Below are 18,622 nucleotides of genomic sequence, written 5' to 3' on the forward strand. Positions count from 1 at the left end.
ATCTGCAGAAGCGATGAATGTCCCGATGGTACTAGGGCTGGCTTTCCAACAAGGCAATTGCGTGACACGTGATACTTGGAGGGTTTTCGTGTGCTACAACAGTCATTTTCATGTGCCGTGCAATGATATACTTTTCTGAGGCCCTTGAAAGACACCATAAGGACAGTCATGTGCACCACGGTTATCAAATATCGATTTCTTCGAGTCACTAACAATACCCTGTAAATCCGTCCGTATTCGGTAAGTGTTCGAACCAAATCAACAAACGACTTTATATCCAGACAGTACTAGTTTGACAGGCCTCAGGGTACGAATGTAATTGATTTCACATGTCTCAGGTTCATCATATTCAAACCCCAGCCTTCTCATAAGCACCAGACCGCCCAGCAAAGCCAGCCTTCTGAGGCGAGTAAGCCTTGACAAACGCAACGCACGCGGCAACAATAACGCCAACGAGCGCAAGTTTGGCAACAAGGCTCAAGCCCTCCTCAGAAGCAGAGCCAGACTGGACCGGCAAGGCCTTGTCGAAACCAGAGCCAACCTTCTCACCACCCGCATCCACCTTGGGCGCGTCGACACTCGCGCCCGCCCACTCGTCGTCCAAAGGCACAGCCGACCCGGCCGAGCCCTCCAAGCCTAAGAGCAGAAAACGCAAGTGTCAGCCAGAGCATCGACACTGCCCCACGGCGAGCCAACTTGTCTGTCGGGAAGAGAGAGAGAGGCTAGGTAATAGGCTTAGAGTTCGGCACGGATACCTTCTTCGGGCACCTCGAGCTCGCCGCTCTTGACGATCTTGACGGGCTTGGAGGGCTTGTCGCCGGGGCCCTTGGGCACGTTCTCGATCTTCTCCACGATCTCGTAGCCCTCGAGAACCTCGCCGAAGACGACGTGCTTGCCGTCCAGCCAGGAGGTGATGGCGGTGGTGATGAAGAACTGCGAGCCGTTGGTGTCCTTGCCGGCGTTGGCCATGCCTGCGGTTGAGTCTGTTAGGATACCGAGCTCGCCAGATACCGTTGTGCTTTGTTCGTCCCAACTTACTCAGAAGACCCTTCTTGGTGTGCTTCAGCTTGAAGTTCTCGTCGGGGAACTTGTTGCCGTAGATGCTCTTTCCGCCAGTGCCGTCGCCCTTGGTGAAGTCACCACCCTGAATCATGAATTGCTTGATTACGCGGTGGAAGTTGGAGCCCTCGTAGCCGTAGCCCTTCTCGCCGGTGGCCAGGGCGCGGAAGTTCTCAGCGGTCTGCAAGAGGCATTGGTCAGCTTCGTGCTCTGGAAAAACAGCATTGATACCAAGCTCACCTTGGGGACAGTCTTGCCGTAAAGACCGAGAACAATGCGTCCAACATCCTCGTCGCCGTGCTGAATGTCGAAGTAGACCTTGTTGGTGATCTTGGGGCCCTTGCCGGCAGCCTCGGTGGTCTGGGCGAAGTAGACGAAAGTGAAGGTCAGGATGACCAACACGGAGAGGAGGACACGCTGGATGCTCGCCATCTTGTGCGATTGATGTTCTCGACCAAGAGGAAGAGTGCTAGCGGTGAAACAAGACGAACAGCCAGCTGGCGAACGCGGGACACGACGACCTGAAGCCAGGGCCCACTCGGATTGCGGAGAGATGCAAGGGCCCAGACGAAAGCCGTGGCAGCCTCAGGACGAAACGCCGCAGCCCGGCGCGGAAGTGAAGCCGGGCTCGAGAGTCGCAACCACGAATACCACGAACAACCTGCGACCACCACCCCTACGCTGCATCCGCCCCTTCAACACCGCCAAAATGGTATGCAAAACCCACCTCTTCCCAATCCCGCCAATCCTAGCCATCTAACAAAACCCGTCCAGGTCTTCATCTTCGGCACCCCCTTCCCCGAATCGCAACTCGTCTCAAAAGCCCTGCGCAGCTTCTACGGACTCGGGCCCCAAGCCTGCACGAAGCTGATGGCACGCTTCCACATCCACGACACGGCGCGCGTGGGCGCGCTGGCCGAGAAGCAGATCAACAACCTGGCGGGCGAGCTGTCGGAGATGACGCTGGAGAACGACGCGCGGAGGCAGCTGCAGGACAACATCAAGCGGTTGAGGGACATGGGCACGTACAGGGGCAGGCGGCATGCGATGGGATTGCCGGTGAGGGGACAGAGGACGAGGACACAGGTGAGTGGTTGTGTTGAGGAGAGGTTTGGTGCGGATTGGAAGATGGCTGACCAGAGGGCAGATTATGAATGCGAGGAAGTTCAACCGCGTGGAGAGGAGAGGTTGAGGAAGGAGCTTCTATCCGCGGTCTCTGGCCGCTTTCTTGTTATTTCGAAACTTTGCATACGCTCGGGCGAGCATCAGGCGGAGCTGGACTGGCGCACTACGAGACGGACTACACTTCACTGTAAAGATACCAATGTACAAAAGATGCATTCCATATCCCGAGAAGGGACTTGGGAAAAAGAACAAGACAGAAAGGTGCACTTGCATTTCCACTTCAACCTCAACATATTTTGTTTGGGTTTTCTGATCTGGTCTATCACTACATCTTCGCAGGGCCCGCCCGGCTTCTATCATAAGTGATGAAGAAATAGTGAGGAAAAAAATCAGCAACGCCAAGGAGCTCTTCCCGTCCACGCTATGCCGCTATGCCGACAACTCCAAAGGAGATAAAAAGTAAAAATTTCAGCATCGATCATGAAAATCAAGAAAGCAGCCCTGCTGCGTGGGGTACCAATGCGTCCCTGAGCCGTCTACCCGAAACGCCGAAAGAAGAATCTCTAGGCTCCCAAAACCAAAAAAGCGAAGATATTAATCAACCGCTCATCATCATACAAGTCATGCGTCCGCCCACTCTGATGGTCACGAGCCGCCGCTGACAAGGCGCCTCGTCCACCCTGCTGACGAAGACGTTTCAGTTGCCTGCGACGAAGAGTCAGACCTCGCTTCAACAGGCAGCAATCTCAAATCCTCGACTATATAAGAAGGCGCAGCGCTCCCATGTCGTTCACCTACCTGGGTCTCTGGGCTGCGGGCCCAACGAAGCAAACGACATCCGGCCATTTCCTGGGTCCCTTGGTTGGGGACCACGACGCATGCTCAGTCTTCCGTTGCCCGGATCCCGAGGCCAAGGGTCCTGCGGCCGTGGCTTTTGAGGGCCGTGACGGGCAGACATGGAGTTCGACATGTGGCGGGTGTCGCCGTCTCGCGGCTGTGGTGGTTGAGGGGCGTTGGGTCGTTGCGGCCTTCCTCTGTGGCTTGGTGTGCGAGTCTGGACGCGAGGGGCAGACAGTGTGATGGCGAGAGGGGACTGTGATGGCTGGCTGAAGGCGATCATGAGTGGCAGGTGTATTATTTCAATGCCAGTGTAAGTCGACAAGGTCAAGACCGTCTTGGGTGTCTTGAGCGCTGGTGGAGAAGCAATGGTCTTGTTGGGTGTTGGGCGTTGGGCGTGAGTTGGTCTGCAAGCGAGTCTGGTGTTGTCGATCGAACCGTGGAGTGTCGATGTGTGTGATGGAGATGTGTTTGCTATGTGGCAAGGGGCAGAGAAATAGGCGGAAAGCAAGAGCAATATAAGGTACCTACTCAATTCACAGGGCTCAGGGCATTCCTTCGATGACATGGGGCTTGAGGCACCACCAGAGCCTCAAAGACAGGGCGCGGCGGTGGATAGTTGCCTGAGTGCACGTGGGATGAATCACCGTCACGGGACAGGCCTCCAATGACAGCGAGAACGACGGCCAGGACGAAGGCCATGGCAGGCGCAGCGGCCTTCGAGAAGGACCGCAGTCATTGCGATGATGACGGGCCCGAGCGGCCTCCGTGAGGCTCGAACGAACGAGAGGACCATATCGAACAGCAACCAGCGGTGGCTAGTCGCACTAGCGCCGAGTTGGAAAGAGGGACGAAGAGGCAGAGTAGGCCGTCTGCCTGCGACCTGACGGCAGAGACTTCCGAGGCCGAGCACTAATGCTCCAGCAGAAAAGGCAGACACCGGGGGGTTTAGAGTTGCCAGGGATCGCCTGGGTGCGCAATGACTCCCTCTAGGCGGACATAGCCATTGTCCAAATCGCAGCCAGGCAGCTGACCCAACCACAGCGTGCACGAAGTGAGGTCCGGCAGGCAGTTGCAGCGCGGGCGGCCAGCTAGTGGCCTCAGGCCGAAGGATGCCTGGGGAGCACGGACGCGCGCGCCCACCTAGCAGGCGGAGAGGGCGAGGACGGCGGTGGACGGGAGGGTCAACCGCGCGCTCAGCTGAGAGGGAAGTGAAGTTAACCACCGCAACCAACACGGCCGTGCAGCATTGCGCCCCAATCACCCGTCGCCAGGCCGCTGCACGCAATCCGCTGCACTGCGGGGGCCAACACCAGACATCTCGGCTTGCGCGATCCCAGCCCGCGCGCGCTGCGGAGACGGCGAGCGGCCCTGTAGCCTTGTGCCCTACCGATTCGCCCAAGGATGCCAGGAACCACTCAACAGCCGTGCTAAATGCCCTTCGACCTCACTAACCGCTCGTCACGACACCGACCCTCCCTTGCGCCCGCGGTGTCGCCGCCGCCGCCCTCCCCTTAGGTTCAGGCCGCAAAGTGACTCCCGCCTGCCTCAGGCAAGCAGGCAACCTCCCACGCCTCGGCCGCCTCTCCCATCTGAACTCTGCCTTCCCTTCCCGCCCACCTGCGCCCCAGAGCCCGAAGCCATCCTCTCCTCTCCTCTCCCCATCCTGAAGCCCTCAAGCCCTCATCTCGTCATGCCCACGCCCGAGGCCAAAGCCAAAGCCTCCGCGCCCCACACCCGCCCTGCACCGCCTCGAATCCTTCGAGGCATCCTCGCGGCGCAGCACTACCATCACGATCACGCTCGCGCAATAATCTACGCACCGCGAGATGATCGATCGGCTAGCACGGCGCCGTTAGCCTCCGAGTAATAAGGCTGCGGTGCGCTGCACACAAGCCTCCCGGGCAGCTGGGCTGTGAACCGGCGGCACGTGCGCGGTGTTGTAAGTGAGCGAGAAGCGGTCGGCACGGTCGGGGCTTGGCGGGCGTGTGGCGCGGTGTTGGAGGTTCTTGTGCGATGCTTGAGGGTGCGTTTCGCGTGTTTTGGGCGCGGGTTGGTTTGCGGTCGGGCTGTTGGTGTTTCTGTTTCTGTGTTCGAGCGTCGTTTCATCTGGGGGTTTGCGACAGCTGCAACACGAAGGGGTGTTGGATTGACCTACTTCCGTACTCGGTAAAAGCTGACACTGTAGTACATCGATAGGAGATTATTATGGAACGCGCCTACGCAGTCTGCACAGTGACGTGGGTGCGTAGATGTGAGAAAGTGGCTGATTTAGGTCAGGCTGTTCGCAAGAGAATATTCCCATGCTTGATCATGCCGATATGGCACTCTAGCTATCGTGATATGTAAATGACATCAATACTCATTGACAATGCCGAAAATGCACCCATCAAACCACCTACCATCCACTACTCCTCCTCCTCCTCGCTGCTCCCCTCGGCATCACTCCCACTCCCCTCCTCATCACTCTCCTCCTCATCCTCCCCCTCGACAGCCTCCAACCCATAATCGTCCTGAAAATCCTCCAACCCCCGAACCTCAGCCGCAAACCCAGCCTTCTCGAAATTCCCCACCAACGCCTCCCTCATGATCGGCGCGCACGTCACCATCAAGTTCGCCTTCTTCGGATCGAACACAGGCAGCATGTACTTCGCCATGGCGCCGCGGATCTCCTCGGGCGAGACGTCGCGCACGCGCGCCAGCATGCGGTGGCTCCAGTCCTTCTCGATGCCGCGGACGACCTGGTTGACGTAGCTCAGCTCGGCGGCGGCGGACATGGTGGGCTGCTCGTTGGCCATGCCGAGGACGATCTCGGAGATGGCGCCCTCGAGGGCGAACTTGTCGAGCTTGAGGGAGCCGCTGGCGTAGCCCTCGACCTGCGCTTTGGCCGCCGCGTAGGCCTTGTAGGCGTCGGGCGAGCGCGAGATGCGGAAGGTCAGCTTGCCTGTGTCGGCGGAGCGGGAGAAGTAGGTTCCGTAGGCGAGGCCGGTGCCGCGGACGGCGACCCACATGGGGCCTTCGACGGCGTCCATGTAGCTTTGCGCGACGAGGAGGGCGGGCAGGTCCGGGTGCGAGTAAGTGTCCGGGCCGTTGGAGACGAGCATGGCGAAGGAGGAGTCGATGGCGGGAATGGGGATGATGTAGGCTGCGGAGCCAGGGTTCTTGCCCACGTCGCTGAGGCAGGCACGGCGGCTGTCGAGGGGCTCGAGGGGCTTGTCGGTGTCGAGAGTGGAGGTGAGGGACTTCCAGGCGGAGACGGGGTTGGGGAGGGTCTCGACGTTGGCGGCGACCTTGATGCGGAAGTTCTCCGGGCGGTGTAGCGAGGCACAGAGGGCGGTGAATTTCGCGACCACTTCTTCAGGGTTGTCTTTCAGAATCTTGCGCATGCGGCGGAGGTAGAGGGCCTTCGCGAGAGTGCTGCGTGCGCGAGAGCTAGAGTTGCGATCGAAGGCGACCATGAAGTGCGCGGCCATGAGCATGCTGTCGCCGCTGCGCTTCTCGTCCGGGATGTCTGCCAGGATCTTGGTGAGGGATGCGTGGAGTCTGACGGGGTCGTGGAGTGCATCGAAGAAAAGGATGCGGATCCATTCGATGACCTTCTGGTAGCCTGCAGGCTCGGTGTCGAAGGAAATGTTCAGCATCTCCGGGTTGGCGTGGTTAGACTGAATGCCGTAGCTGACCGTGTCTCGCTCAAGCTCCAGAACAACGTCCTCGAACTCAATGCGCTTACCATCCTTCTTGACAGGCGTGGTGAAGAAGTTCATCATGTACAGCGTGAGGAGCGGCTTGAGGTCAACGGGAACAGCTTGAGTGCACATCTCCAGCTTCACACGAACGAAGTTCGAGGGGATATGCTCAAAGTGGATGAACAGCGGGGAGTCATTGTCGTCCTTGTCAATCAGAGCCTGGATCTCATTGTCGAGCTTTCCCATCTTCCTCGCAGATCCAGAGCGAGCGGTCACCGTCGGGATGAAGTGAACCGAATCCGTGCCAGGGACAGGGAATTGCTCCAGCACAGAGTCCGGAATAGGCTTGTCATTCTCAGCTTTGGCTTGAGCAAGCTTCTCCTCCAGCTCCTTCAATCCCTTCTCACCAAGCTTCTCACGCTGCGCCTGAACGCGTGCTTTTTCGTCGTTGGTGATCTTGTCGGAAAGTTCCTTGGAAGGAACGCCTAGGATGGACACATGGTGAGCATCGGACATCCACTTCGACAGGAAATCCCTCCACTGTCTGTCGGTCCATTTCAGCAAGTCGTCAAGCTCCTTGATAGTAGCCAATTCACGCAGGTCCTTGCCGTCACGACGGCCGAACAGGTGGTCCTCGATGATGGGATCGGCGAAGAACTCTCCAGCGTTCTCGCATCTAAGAAGAATTTGTCTACGCCAACGGTTGATGCAATCGCTCATGTATTCCATGTCGAACTCTTTCGCAGCGGTGTCCTTGAGAAGCTTAAACAAACGTGTCTCGACCGCTTCCAGCTGGTCGGTCTCGACGGCGGTCAGTGAGAACCAGATGGTCATGCTTGGTCTAAAGTCGGTGCTATAGTATACAGCGCTGCACAGCTGTTCGCGCTCAACGAGCGTATTCTCCATAACGGAGATGGAAGAACCACACATGTAGCTCAGCAAGACACTGACAGCGGCACAGGCAATGTGATCATTGCAGTTGGGGCCAAGGAATCCGACCAGAATCTCGCCCATCGACTCATCCTCTTCGGGGAAGTTGATCGTGTCGACGGTGGTCTCCTTAAGCGGAGGTGTTTGCTTGGAGTCTACCCAAGGTCTCGTGAAGGGATCCTCGAGCTTGGGTATATCGTCCAGAATTGTACCCTCGAAGTCGTCCAGGATATGGAGAAGGTTGTCATGGTCAACCTCACCCGTCAGAACGAGACACATGTTCTTTGGCTGGTACATAGCCTTGTGGAACTCGCGAATTCGATCGGCGGTGAGCACTCTCAACTGCTCCATCATGCCGCCTGTCTCGTACCTGAAGCCATCGCCTTCAGGGTACATGAGACGTTTTGCTCGCAACTCCATCAACTCGCCCTGCTGGTTCTGCACACCCTGCATCTCCGAGTAGACGACACCAGCATCCTGACCCTCGCCATCGACGTGATGAACCTCGGTGTAGCAACCAGCATCAGTCAACGTTGGCACGATCAGATGCTCCAAGTACACCGGCAAGATCTGTGCAAAGCCATCCCAGCCAGCAGTCTCGAGAGTATATGCCGTCTGATCGGTGGCGGTCCACGCGTTTGTAGTAGAGTAAGCGCGGGTGGCGAGTTTGTCCAGCAAGCCCTTGTAACGGTAAGACCGCGAGCCCATGAAACATAGGTGTTCCAGAGTATGCGGTGCGCCAGAGTCGTCATGGATCTCGGTGGCCAAGGCAAAGTAACCGCTTACTTTGGGGCCTTTCTGGTCGACAACGACGCAGCGCATGCCAGTGCGGGTGGACTCATACTGCGTGACGGTAACGGGAGCGTATTCAAGCTGAAATTTTTGTATCGTCTTGAAATGTGGGCTCTGAGGCTCTTTGGCGGCTGGCATGATCGCGGCAAAAGACCTTGTCCGTTTTGAAGGTGTGAAGAGCGATGCGGCGAACGATGACAGATGTTGCCTGCAACGGCTGCGGAAGATAAACGCCACCGGGAAGATGTTGCCCGAGAACAAACGAACAAACACGAGATGCTTGCAGGAGACTCTACAGCGATAACGAACGGTGAAAGAGTTTGCGGATTGTGTTTGTAGACGAGTGAATCAGGCTCTCGCTGGCGGTGCAAAAGCCGGAGAGCAGCTTCCCACCGTCAGCTGGCCGAACGTCACAGCCATCGCCGACGCCTCATGCCTGCATTGGCGAGATGGGCCACTTCATCCCATTCCGACCGCATACCGAGCGCGCATGGAGGTGGGACTGCACGTGATTGTCGCTGGCAGAGGGTACCGCCTTGGCAGCGAGCCGCAGGGCGATGTATGCGACAGGCATGCAGTGTGCCGCCGTCGCCGCGGTTGACATGTACTGTATGCGCGGCGCGGTACTCTTACGTTACGCCCGCAGGAAACCCAGCGAATTGCCTCGCAAATAGAAGACGCCCGCACACAATAATTGCATTCACTATACATATATGCCTGCTCATGAACTGGCCACACGTGGGATGTCGTTCCTACGCGCAGGCGCTGCTCGATGTCGCTCGCTGCCGTTTACCCCACGTGCACATGCGTCTCCCAGCAATCTCGATATAGAGCCCATGATACAATCCCCCGGCATCAGCCGGAGTTTCAAGGGCGCGAGCCTTTCCCCGGCCTTCGACCAAGCGAACGTTACCGCACTCCTTCGACGCGACAATCCAGACACTCCCTACAACCCCCAGCACACCAAATCCTCTCCATTGATCCGCGATCTGTACACGCGACGCCCGCGCGACATGCTTTGCGCGCCCACCACCCGATAAGCTTCCCTACCTTCGATTGCTGCAGCTAGCCGGAACCAAACGTCTACACCAGGGGACTCCCGCGCGGCCCATCAATCACAACCATGAGCTCTCTCTCGCATATCCTGAGCGCGCCGGACGAGCCCACGCCGCCTGCTCACGCCACGCCCGCGAAAGACATGCCTCCTCCCACGGGCAGTCAGCCTCCCAAGCAAGAGCAGCCCGCCGCAGAAACACCTCAAGGCGACCACGGCACGCCCAACGAGCAAGGCGACGAGCCAATGTATACTTCCACCACCACATCCACCAGGCGCAATGCGAGCGGGAGCGTGTCGTCAGTGTATTCGGGCAACAAGATCAGACACCTGAAGAAAGAAGACGGCATTCCCTTCTGGCGCAAAGACATCCAATACGATTTTCTGAAGCTGGTCTTCTACGATCAGACGAAATGCTTTTCAAAGTACAGCGACGGTTCCTCGGGGTTCACCTTCGCGGAAATCTACATCGACGCAATGGCGAAGAGCAGCAAGTGCAGCAAGATACTCAAGGAGAAGTTGCTGCAGGACACAGAGGGCGCGATCAGCATGGCCATGGTGTGTCTGCTGGTCAATGTTGGTCGCATGAACACCACTCTGAACTGTAAGCTCCCAATGCGCAGGGAATGCCGAGCTGCATGCTAACAAACCCATCTAGTCTTCCCTGAGATGCGCGCCCAGTTACGAACATACCACTCGATCCCCGCGCTCCAGGCGCACCAAGATCCTAACGCCTACAAGCAGCTTCAAGATGCTCCGCGATTGAAGTCTATCTTGAAAGGCGCAACAGAAGATGACCCTCAGCCGTCCACATTGGAGGAAGTAAAAGCAGCGCAGAAACCTCGCACAAATCCCGTGAACCTCATCTTCGTCCTGGCGCAGTTTGCACCCAAGATCAGCGAAACACACTTCATCCCTCCCAGAGATTTCTACGATCTTGTCATGAGAGGCAGCCTCAGCAGCGCAAGCAGAGCTAGAGCATTCCTCTGGCTTGTCTGGTGGTATCTTGAGTCCGACTTTACCCTGGAAGACGCCCAGCGAAATCCATTTGGCGCTGGACGTTATGGCGAGAACGAAGAAGGCACAGGCGCACTTCCGCTCAAGGTCCCCAACTTGGAGAGCCTGACCGAGGAACAGGCTGCGCTGGAGAACCTGGATACTGAAGAGGAACAGCTCTTCGGCGAGGTCAAGCGCAAAGAGCGCATTGCAATCTTGGCTAGCGAACCAAGCCCTGCAATGACTGCTCTCAAGAGAGCTAGAAAGGAGAAGGGTCTCGCATCTGGAGGCGCCCAGGGATACCGGTCCGAGGACGAAGGAAGCGAGGCTGGTTGGTATTCCAGGCCTTCCGGTACGTTATGCGACAAAGAAATGCTCTCCAAATCAAAGCTGACTTCAATCTCCCCAGTCACCTCTGCAGCACGCCACGCAGTCGGCGTCGACGGCGAAAGCGCGCACACCAAATCACCCTCGCCCGCCATCGGCCGGGGCTTCCAACCCGTCAACTCAGCAACCAAGCACCCACAAGACATGCGCATCAACACCCTCCTCAACGACGAAGGCAACCCAGAAGGCTCCCCTTCAACCACAACCCCCGTGCCTGTCAAAAAAGGCCCCGGACGCGGCAACTGGCGCCGCCACAAGAAAACCGACGCCTCGCCCGCAACCGGCCGCAGCGCCTCCGGCGAAGGCTCCCACCACGTCCCCCTCCTCCCCAACAACGGCTCCATGTTCGTCAACGAAAACCCCGCCACCCCAGGCTCAGCCTACGCCGCCTCCTTCGCCACCGCCAACTCCCCGCAACGCCTCGCCTTCCAACCCCCCACAACAGGCGACCACGTGCCAACACCCTCCTACCAAGCGCAAAAGCGCTCCCGCGGCGTAACCCAGCACCAAAACGCCCTCATCAACCACCGCCGGCAGCAAATCGACTACACGCTGGACCGGCGCATCCGGCGCCTGCACGTGCGGGCGCGCTCCACGCGCGAGAGCGAAGGCGCCTTCTTCCGCGCCTGGCGCCGCGTCAAAGCGATGCCGCCCGACTACGATTCGGAAGAGGAGACGATCCGGGCGCGCAAAGCGCGGGACCGCACGGAGGGCAAAGACGACGAGTGGCGGCGCGGCGGGGCCGGCTCGGAGGAGCAGGCGCGCGCGCTGCTGGCGGGGTTCGTGCGGGTGGAGGGCGAGGCGGCGGATTTGGGCGAGGAGGCGCGGGCGCTTGCGCGGGCGCTGAGGCGGGCGGGGAGGCGGTTGGATCGCTGGCAGGAGGCGGCTTTGCCGGGGCAGGCGGTTGTGAGGAGGCGGGAGAGGGAGGCGGGCGGGCTGTTGTATGCTTCGAGGGCGTGGGAGCAGGAGGCTGAGGGGGAGGGGTTGGAGGAGGAGGAGACGGTGGCGCCGGCGATTGTGGTCAATAAGAGAAGGGGGCCGAAGGGGCCACGGAAGAGTGCTGGGAAGGGGAAGGGGAAGGCGGCGGCTGCTGCTGCGGCGGCGGCGGTGGTGGAGGATGTGAATATGGAGGATGAGGTTGGGGAGGATGAAGGCGGCGGGGAGCTGGATGAGGAGGATAGGGAGATGCTTGGGGAGGTGGATGCGGATGCGGATGAGAGTGAGGAGGATGAGGACGAGACGATGGCTGATGAGTGAGTGAGCGAGCCTGACGGGCCTGTGCCTGTCTCGTTTGTGGATGGCTTGTGAGGTGCTGCTTCTGTTTTCCTAGACTGCGTATCTTTGCGGTCCTCACTCGAAAGGTCGAGTGTTGATCTTGATAGCTCTTGGAAAACGACTTCTTGAGCTGCAGAACTTTTGTATGAACATTAAAAGAGTCTCTAAGGTACTTGACTAAAAGGTCCGGATATCATCACTTCAAACATCCTTGCGCAATGCATCTATCAAAAACCTTCCCTCTCAACTCATGACCAGTAAAATCAACTCTACTTCTTCTCCCTCCTCTCCCACCTGACAACAGCAGGGCTCAGCGGCCTAGAGAACAAACTAGAGTAATCCGTGCCGACAACGCCCTTGACGCCTTCCTGGTTGAAGAACTTCAAATCGCGAATAACCGTCGCCAGAATGGTCTGCAGCTGCACGTACGCAAACTGCTCGCCAATGCACCTGTGGCGGCCGGCGCCGAAAGGCAAGTAGGGAGACGCGGCGCCCTTGCTAATGAGACCGTAGCCGTAGTCCTCCTTCTCCTCAACGACGCCCTCCTTAACGTGCTTGGGAGCAAGGCGGGAGTGCTTGTCCGAGGGAGTCTCGTCCCAGCGGTGGGGCTCCCACTCGAGGGGTTCGGGAAAGTGCTCGGCGGTGCGGGAGGTGACGCCGGGGGAGGCGAGGAGGACGTGAGAGGTGGGGATGACGAACTCGGTGCCCTCGACAGGCATGGGGTTTTTGACGACACGCATGACGCTGTGAATCGGGGTGTGAATGCGAAGGGTCTCCTTCACTACCTGGGCGTGGAGCGGAAGGCGGGACAGGTCCTCATAGTGGAAGTCCTTGAGGGAGCCGTCGGCGTTGGTGCCGAGAATCTGGCGCTGCTCCTCGAGGAGGTCTTCCTGGATGTCCGGGCGAGAAGCGAGACGGAGCAGGATCCAGCTAATGGTGGCGGAAGAGCTGTGCTGGCCAGCCATGAGGAGAGCGATCATCATATGAGCGATCTCACGGTCAGGTACGGGTGTGCCGTTCTTGTACTCGCAGTTCATCAGATTCCAGATCATGTCCTCCTCGCGGTCGTTCGACGTAGACTCGCCAGAGGCGCGGCGCTCCTTGATGATATCCGTGTAGACCTCCGTCATCTTGCGCTGGGCAGCGTCACGTCTGCGGTTGTGAGGCAGGGGCAGCCAGCCGAGCTTGAAGTTGATGGGGACGAAACCGCCGTCGAGGTCATGGTAGAGCTTGGCGAAGCCGGCGTCAAAGCGCTCGCGGACTTCCTTGCCCTGGAGAGAGCGCGAGGCAGTGTAGATGGTCAATTCGGCAAGGGTGGGCGGGAGATCGATGGTGCCGTTGTTGGCGGCGAAGCGCTTGGACGGCGCATCCTTGGAGAAGAAAGCGTTGGTTTCGGCGCGGATGAGTTCGACGTAGGAGCGGAGGGCGGAGGAGGTGAGGCCGAACTTGACGAACTGCAGACCAATTAGCGATGCTCGAAACCCAAGACATCACACGACAGCATACCTTCTTCTGCTCCATAAGCTTGGAGTTGGGGCAGTCGTAGACAACATCCTTGCCAAACACCGGGGTGGTGAGAGGGTGGTAGATCTCCTCAGCATTGACGTCCTTCAGCTTGCCATTGAGGATGAAGTCGTTGCCCTTGGTGCCCAGGCAGACGGTGGTCTTCTTGCCGAGAAGAACGAAGGTGAAGACATCGCCGTACTTCTCACGGCAGGCGAAGAAGAAGGCGTAGGGGTCCATGCCGTAGGTGACGGTGTTGCCGATCCATGGCAGCAGGTGGAAGACGACAGGCGGCTCGTTGGGGTTGCGGAAGAGGATCTGCTGGAGGATGTTCAGGAGGATGGTGAGGGTGAGCAGACTGCCGGCGGCGGAGAGTACGACCAGCCAGGTGGGAGCGGTGTCGAGGAAAGGAGCCAGCGGGCCAGCGAGGCCCTGGAGGAGACCCATGGCGGCGAGGGGGCAGAGGGAGCGCGTGGGGTGAGAGGCAGTGTGGTCAGCACTGGAGGGACCGGGAGAGGGATGTAAGTGAAGTAGGCAGAGCAGAGGCGGGCGGCGGGCAACCAATGCGCTGGTTCGATTTGTCGTCCGATAATTTGGCGCTGCGCTGGGCGCGGGCGGTGGCGGTGGATGCGGGACGCGGTCGATGGGCAGAATGGCCTGACTTTTTGACAGGGGAGGCGCGGCTCGCGCGGGTTCCTGCATTAGGGCGGCCAGCGTTGAGGCCTGCCTGTTCCCGCCCTGCGATGTGGCCGAGACGCTGCCACCACCCGCCCGTGCAGACCGCGAGCCACAGCATCACTGCCGACCACAGTTGCGAGTCGTCATCGCTGCAGGAACGTCACTTGCATGCTGCGACGTCTGCTTTGGCAGCATGTCACGTGGCATCCACCGCATTCATCTCAATAGCCCACTACCTCCTCCACCGGCTGCCCATTGCCGAAGCATATACCGACGGCTAAGTACTGTTCCTGACCGCACCTACATATCACCATCTTTGCGCGCACTCCAATCTCCAACACTCCATAAGCGATCGCATCCCTCTCATCTCGCTAGCGCCCAAACCAAGTCCAGATTTACCACCAAGCCCAAGACCATGCGCATCCCGTACGCCCCGACCACCCCGGCCGACCCCACGCCTGAGCATGAAGCCATCTACGAGCGTATCGCTGCCCGCCGAAACCCGCGGCCTCTGATCCCGCTCGACCTGGCCCTCCTGCACAACCCTAGCATAGCAGATGGCTACAACAGCCTCGTCGGCGCCATCCGCACCAAGTCCTCGCTCAGCCAGGCCATCATGGAGCTGAGCATCTGCTACATCGCCGTGCTGACCAACGCCGTGTACGAGTGGAAAGCGCACGCCGTGCTCGCGCTAAAGGCGGGTGTTTCGCCCGAGAAGCTGGAGAAGGTGCTTGCGAAGGAGAGGGCGTGGGAAGGATTTAATGAGCTGGAGAAAGCGGTGCTGGAGTACACGGAGGAGAGCACTGTCAAGGTTGCTGTGAGCGATGAGATTTTTGAGAGGACTAGGCTGTTGCTTGGTGAGGATCAGAAGATTATGGAGCTGCAGATTACCATTGGCGCGTACAACATGGTCAGCCGGTTTTTGGTCGGCTTGGATGTTACGGAGAACAATGGCGGGAAGATGGAGGTGCCGGTCTTGGAGAAATAGCCTTGGAAATACCGCTTACGAAGTACGACATGGTAATGACGAGTTTTTACCCACACACTCCTCCTAGCTCAAGCGTCTTACCTCTTCAGAAAGAATGACTTTAGGCAAGAAAGCTCATGACAAGCCGCAAACAAGCTAACAACGTCAGGAATGCCCGATCGCTTGCGCATTGCATCGCGAAAGCGGGGTCATTACATTCCTCAAGACAATGCCATTGTCACGGGTCGGGCCCAAAACTCCAGCACTGGAATGCACGCGTCGATCGCTCGCGATGCAGCGAGGCAAACACCCACATTGCTGCTCACCTGCAAGCGTTCGAGTCACGCAGCGTAGCTCGTGGATCGCGGTAGACGCGCATGACAACTCGTTTGCTCCGTTCCAGGTATCGAACCACAGGATGGAGGGGCGCAAATAATCGCAACAGCGCGAACGCTCTAGCCCTCCCGACCACCTACTCAACATAAGACCGCGCCGCGGAGACACCATCGCCGGACAAGAACAACAAAGCCGACAATCTCACATCAAGAGCCCACGCCGCATGCGGCTACCCACCGCACAACAAAGAAACAATATGTGCATCCCATCGAAAAACGACCCAAGCCTCTCCCATGTCTCACGCGCCGATCCCCTGACAGGCATCATCACGAACCGGATTCCCAAGCATCCCTGGACCAACTGAGTAACCACCATCGCTCCCCAAAACAAACCGACACAACGACATGGCGAAGACGCGCTCCCAACCCCCCGGCTCCGGCCCAAAACCGAAGCCCTCCAAATCGTCAAAACCCGCCGCCAACCGCGCAAAAGACGCCGGCGTATCTCGCAAACGCAGCCAGAATGCTTCCAGCGCCTCCAACCCCGAGCGCAGACGCCATAACACGCGCCTCGCAAGCGGCGAGTGGCAGGGTCCGGACATGAACAATCTGCCGGATCCGGAAGACATTTTGCGGAGGGCGAGGAGGGCGGCTGCGAGTACGAGGGCGACGAAGAAGACGAGGAAGTCGGCGGCCGTGAAGCCTGCGAAGGCGAAGGGAAAGGAATCCGCGAAGAAGGGCAAGGTGGAGGAAGCTTCGGAACCGCAGCGGCAGGAGGAGCAGGAGGAGCAGAAGGAGGCGAAGGAAGATCAGGCGACGGAACCGATTGTGGAGGGAGAGCAGGAGGAGGCGAAGGAAGATCAGGCGACGGAATCGATTGTGGAGGTAGAGCAGCAGGGAATGGATGAGCTTGAGCTGCCATTGCCTGCGGTCCCGCAACACGGACCGGTTTCGCAAGACTCGGGACCGCTCGACGACAGTGATCAAGTGCATGATCAAAATGTTGAAGACAATGCAGAACCCGCAGCAAACCCGGTTGCCAACGGAAATGTTCAAGAAGAAGCCGCCCCTGACGAGCAGGCTACCGTTGAAGAAGCCATCACGAGCAACGGACTCGCATCGCAACCACAGCCTACCCACAACAGCAATATTACCACGAACGAAGCGTTAAATGAATCTGAAACCGGAGCTCAAATCCCACCACACATCAACGAATCTGTTGCAGATATCCTGGGGAGACTCGCAGAAAGCAGTCTGTCCGACTCACAGCGATCACCAAGCCATCTGCAGCCGCCGCCGATGCATGAAGCTGAAGCTCCGATCGCCTCGCAGGTTGCGGGAACTAAGCGTACTTTTGAGGAAGACATCACGTCTGGCTCTGCTGCAAAAATAGCGAGGACTAGCCACGATGATGCGGGACCGACGCAGACCCAACCTCAAACGCATGGCCTCACGACTGGAGAGACTTATGCTCCCGCCACTCATGACGAGCCACAGATCAGGCTTCCCTCTGTTCCAAGGACAGCATCGATCTCTGCACAAAAGGAGTCCCAGGCTCTGCCAAACGATCCTTGCGGAGAGCTGGCTACAAGACTCCAAGACCTGAAGGGTCAGCTCAAAGGAGCACCTCTCGACGGGCCAGTACCTCATGGCGAGCTCATGAAACTTAATACAGTTTTCCGAGCGCTGGCGAGCGTTTCAGAAGCCATCAACGAGAACCGAGAATCCCGTGGACAACTCGCCCTCTTTTCGCTCTTCCATCCGATGTCTTTGGTCAGGCCAGAGCAAGGCATGACTCCTGTTGTGCGGCCGCGCTTTGACGCTCTAGTGCCGCTGTTCAGGCCCGGTCAACAGCGACCACACTTCTCTTTGGCTATCCTGCGCCGCAATGGACCACACACGTTCGCTATGGATCACCTTGACGCCAACCCCTCTTTGCGGGCGGCGTTTAGTCACGAGATGCGAAGTGCCGCTTCGCGGACCTCGATCATTCACTCGGACTGGGCTGGACTTGATGCCACTGAGGACGAGCGTGAGAGCCTGCTGGGTCCAAGTCAAAACGTTCCGTGGATCTGCGACAGGCTTCACGGGTACAACTGGGCATGTGGCCTCCACGCTGTCCTCAATGGCTGGGCCTATGCCTTTGGCTGGGAGCTGAACAGCAAAGCTCTTGTCAGTAAAGACGGATTCTACTCGACGGGCATTGATCTGGTCAACCTTGCCGTCCGCGGCCTTTTAGATCCTCAGACCATCCTCGCCTTCTTCAACTGCTACCAGTACATCCATCCTGACCAAGACATCGCCGTTCTGGAAGGCCGAACTTTCAAGACTACCATGGCGTTCGAAACTCTTGAGGCTCTCGATCGACACATCCATATCCTGCTCGGCAACATTCCTCCACCACGCCGACGCGAACCCGCCCCCCAGACCCCTAGCGCAATCCATGTAGCAAGCCGACCTTCAGCGAACAGCCCTGCCGTCAGCCCGACGCAGAAAACACCCCCGACCAATTACATCGATGAGCTACTGCGAGGCTTAGAGGGCCCAGGGACTCTGCCAGCGGTAGAGAGGAACGAAGAGCCGCAGCTCTCGCTCCAGGCAGAGAAGCCCCACGGACTTTCCACTGCAGACGGACGCACCTTGAGCGACTTCGCTTTCGGCGCCGCAACCACCGAGGCACCCAGGACGTCTATTCCAACCTCCAGCACAGCCGAATGCACCACGCCGAAACCCCAACACAAACCCTCTACCACGATCGAAGACCCGGAACCAACCAATACCATCGACGACGCCTACGCCGACAGCGCCCGCACACCCAGCGAACCAGGAGAAATCACCGCCGAAGACGACGACGACGAAAACTCCACCCTCGACCCCGCCACCCGCGAAGCAAACCTCCACGCCGCCGCCCTCGCCACCCTAAGCACCAACGCCCCCGAGCGCTTCGGCTGGAACGGACGGGTGCTCAAAGACCCGCCAAAACCGCTCTCCTCTTTCT

At 58.7% G+C, this 18,622-nt stretch overlaps 6 protein-coding genes across 6 annotated transcripts; 3 read left to right on the plus strand and 3 right to left on the minus strand.

The window, feature by feature from the left end:
• Window positions 1-169: 169 nt before the first annotated feature.
• On the minus strand, window positions 170-1,570 carry cpr2 (Peptidyl-prolyl cis-trans isomerase B). Its single transcript, XM_069371377.1, has 3 exons — window positions 1,300-1,570; window positions 1,039-1,240; window positions 170-971 (listed from the first exon to the last, which is right to left on the minus strand). Exons 1-3 carry the CDS (start codon window positions 1,489-1,491, stop codon window positions 736-738), a joined length of 630 nt encoding a protein of 209 aa, XP_069231370.1. The 5' UTR covers window positions 1,492-1,570; the 3' UTR covers window positions 170-735.
• Window positions 1,571-1,711: 141 nt separating this feature from the next.
• Window positions 1,712-2,456, plus strand: WHR41_02772 (mitochondrial 37S ribosomal protein uS13m). The gene is made up of 3 exons (XM_069371378.1): window positions 1,712-1,771; window positions 1,834-2,145; window positions 2,207-2,456. The coding sequence occupies exons 1-3, from the start codon at window positions 1,769-1,771 to the stop codon at window positions 2,249-2,251; spliced, it is 360 nt and encodes a 119-aa protein (XP_069231367.1). The 5' UTR covers window positions 1,712-1,768; the 3' UTR covers window positions 2,252-2,456.
• A 2,973-nt stretch (window positions 2,457-5,429) lies between these two features.
• Window positions 5,430-8,567, minus strand: WHR41_02773 (uncharacterized protein; the record flags this gene model as incomplete). Its single annotated transcript, XM_069371379.1, has 1 exon — window positions 5,430-8,567. One exon carries the CDS (start codon window positions 8,565-8,567, stop codon window positions 5,430-5,432), a length of 3,138 nt encoding a protein of 1,045 aa, XP_069231368.1.
• A 985-nt stretch (window positions 8,568-9,552) lies between these two features.
• WHR41_02774 (uncharacterized protein) lies at window positions 9,553-12,123 on the plus strand (the record flags this gene model as incomplete). The annotated part of the gene is made up of 3 exons (XM_069371380.1): window positions 9,553-10,087; window positions 10,142-10,831; window positions 10,889-12,123. The coding sequence occupies 3 exons, from the start codon at window positions 9,553-9,555 to the stop codon at window positions 12,121-12,123; spliced, it is 2,460 nt and encodes an 819-aa protein (XP_069231365.1).
• Window positions 12,124-12,263: 140 nt separating this feature from the next.
• Window positions 12,264-14,235, minus strand: WHR41_02775 (uncharacterized protein). Its single transcript, XM_069371381.1, has 2 exons — window positions 13,648-14,235; window positions 12,264-13,595 (listed from the first exon to the last, which is right to left on the minus strand). Exons 1-2 carry the CDS (start codon window positions 14,089-14,091, stop codon window positions 12,411-12,413), a joined length of 1,629 nt encoding a protein of 542 aa, XP_069231366.1. The 5' UTR covers window positions 14,092-14,235; the 3' UTR covers window positions 12,264-12,410.
• Window positions 14,236-14,737: 502 nt separating this feature from the next.
• On the plus strand, window positions 14,738-15,310 carry WHR41_02776 (uncharacterized protein; the record flags this gene model as incomplete). The annotated part of the gene is made up of 1 exon (XM_069371382.1): window positions 14,738-15,310. The coding sequence occupies one exon, from the start codon at window positions 14,738-14,740 to the stop codon at window positions 15,308-15,310; it is 573 nt and encodes a 190-aa protein (XP_069231363.1).
• Window positions 15,311-18,622: the final 3,312 nt, after the last annotated feature.

The sequence above is a fragment of the Cladosporium halotolerans genome (genome assembly GCF_011745625.1).
Source record: "Cladosporium halotolerans strain TM138-S3 chromosome Unknown Sca7, whole genome shotgun sequence".
In the NCBI taxonomy this organism is placed as follows: domain Eukaryota; kingdom Fungi; phylum Ascomycota; class Dothideomycetes; order Cladosporiales; family Cladosporiaceae; genus Cladosporium; species Cladosporium halotolerans.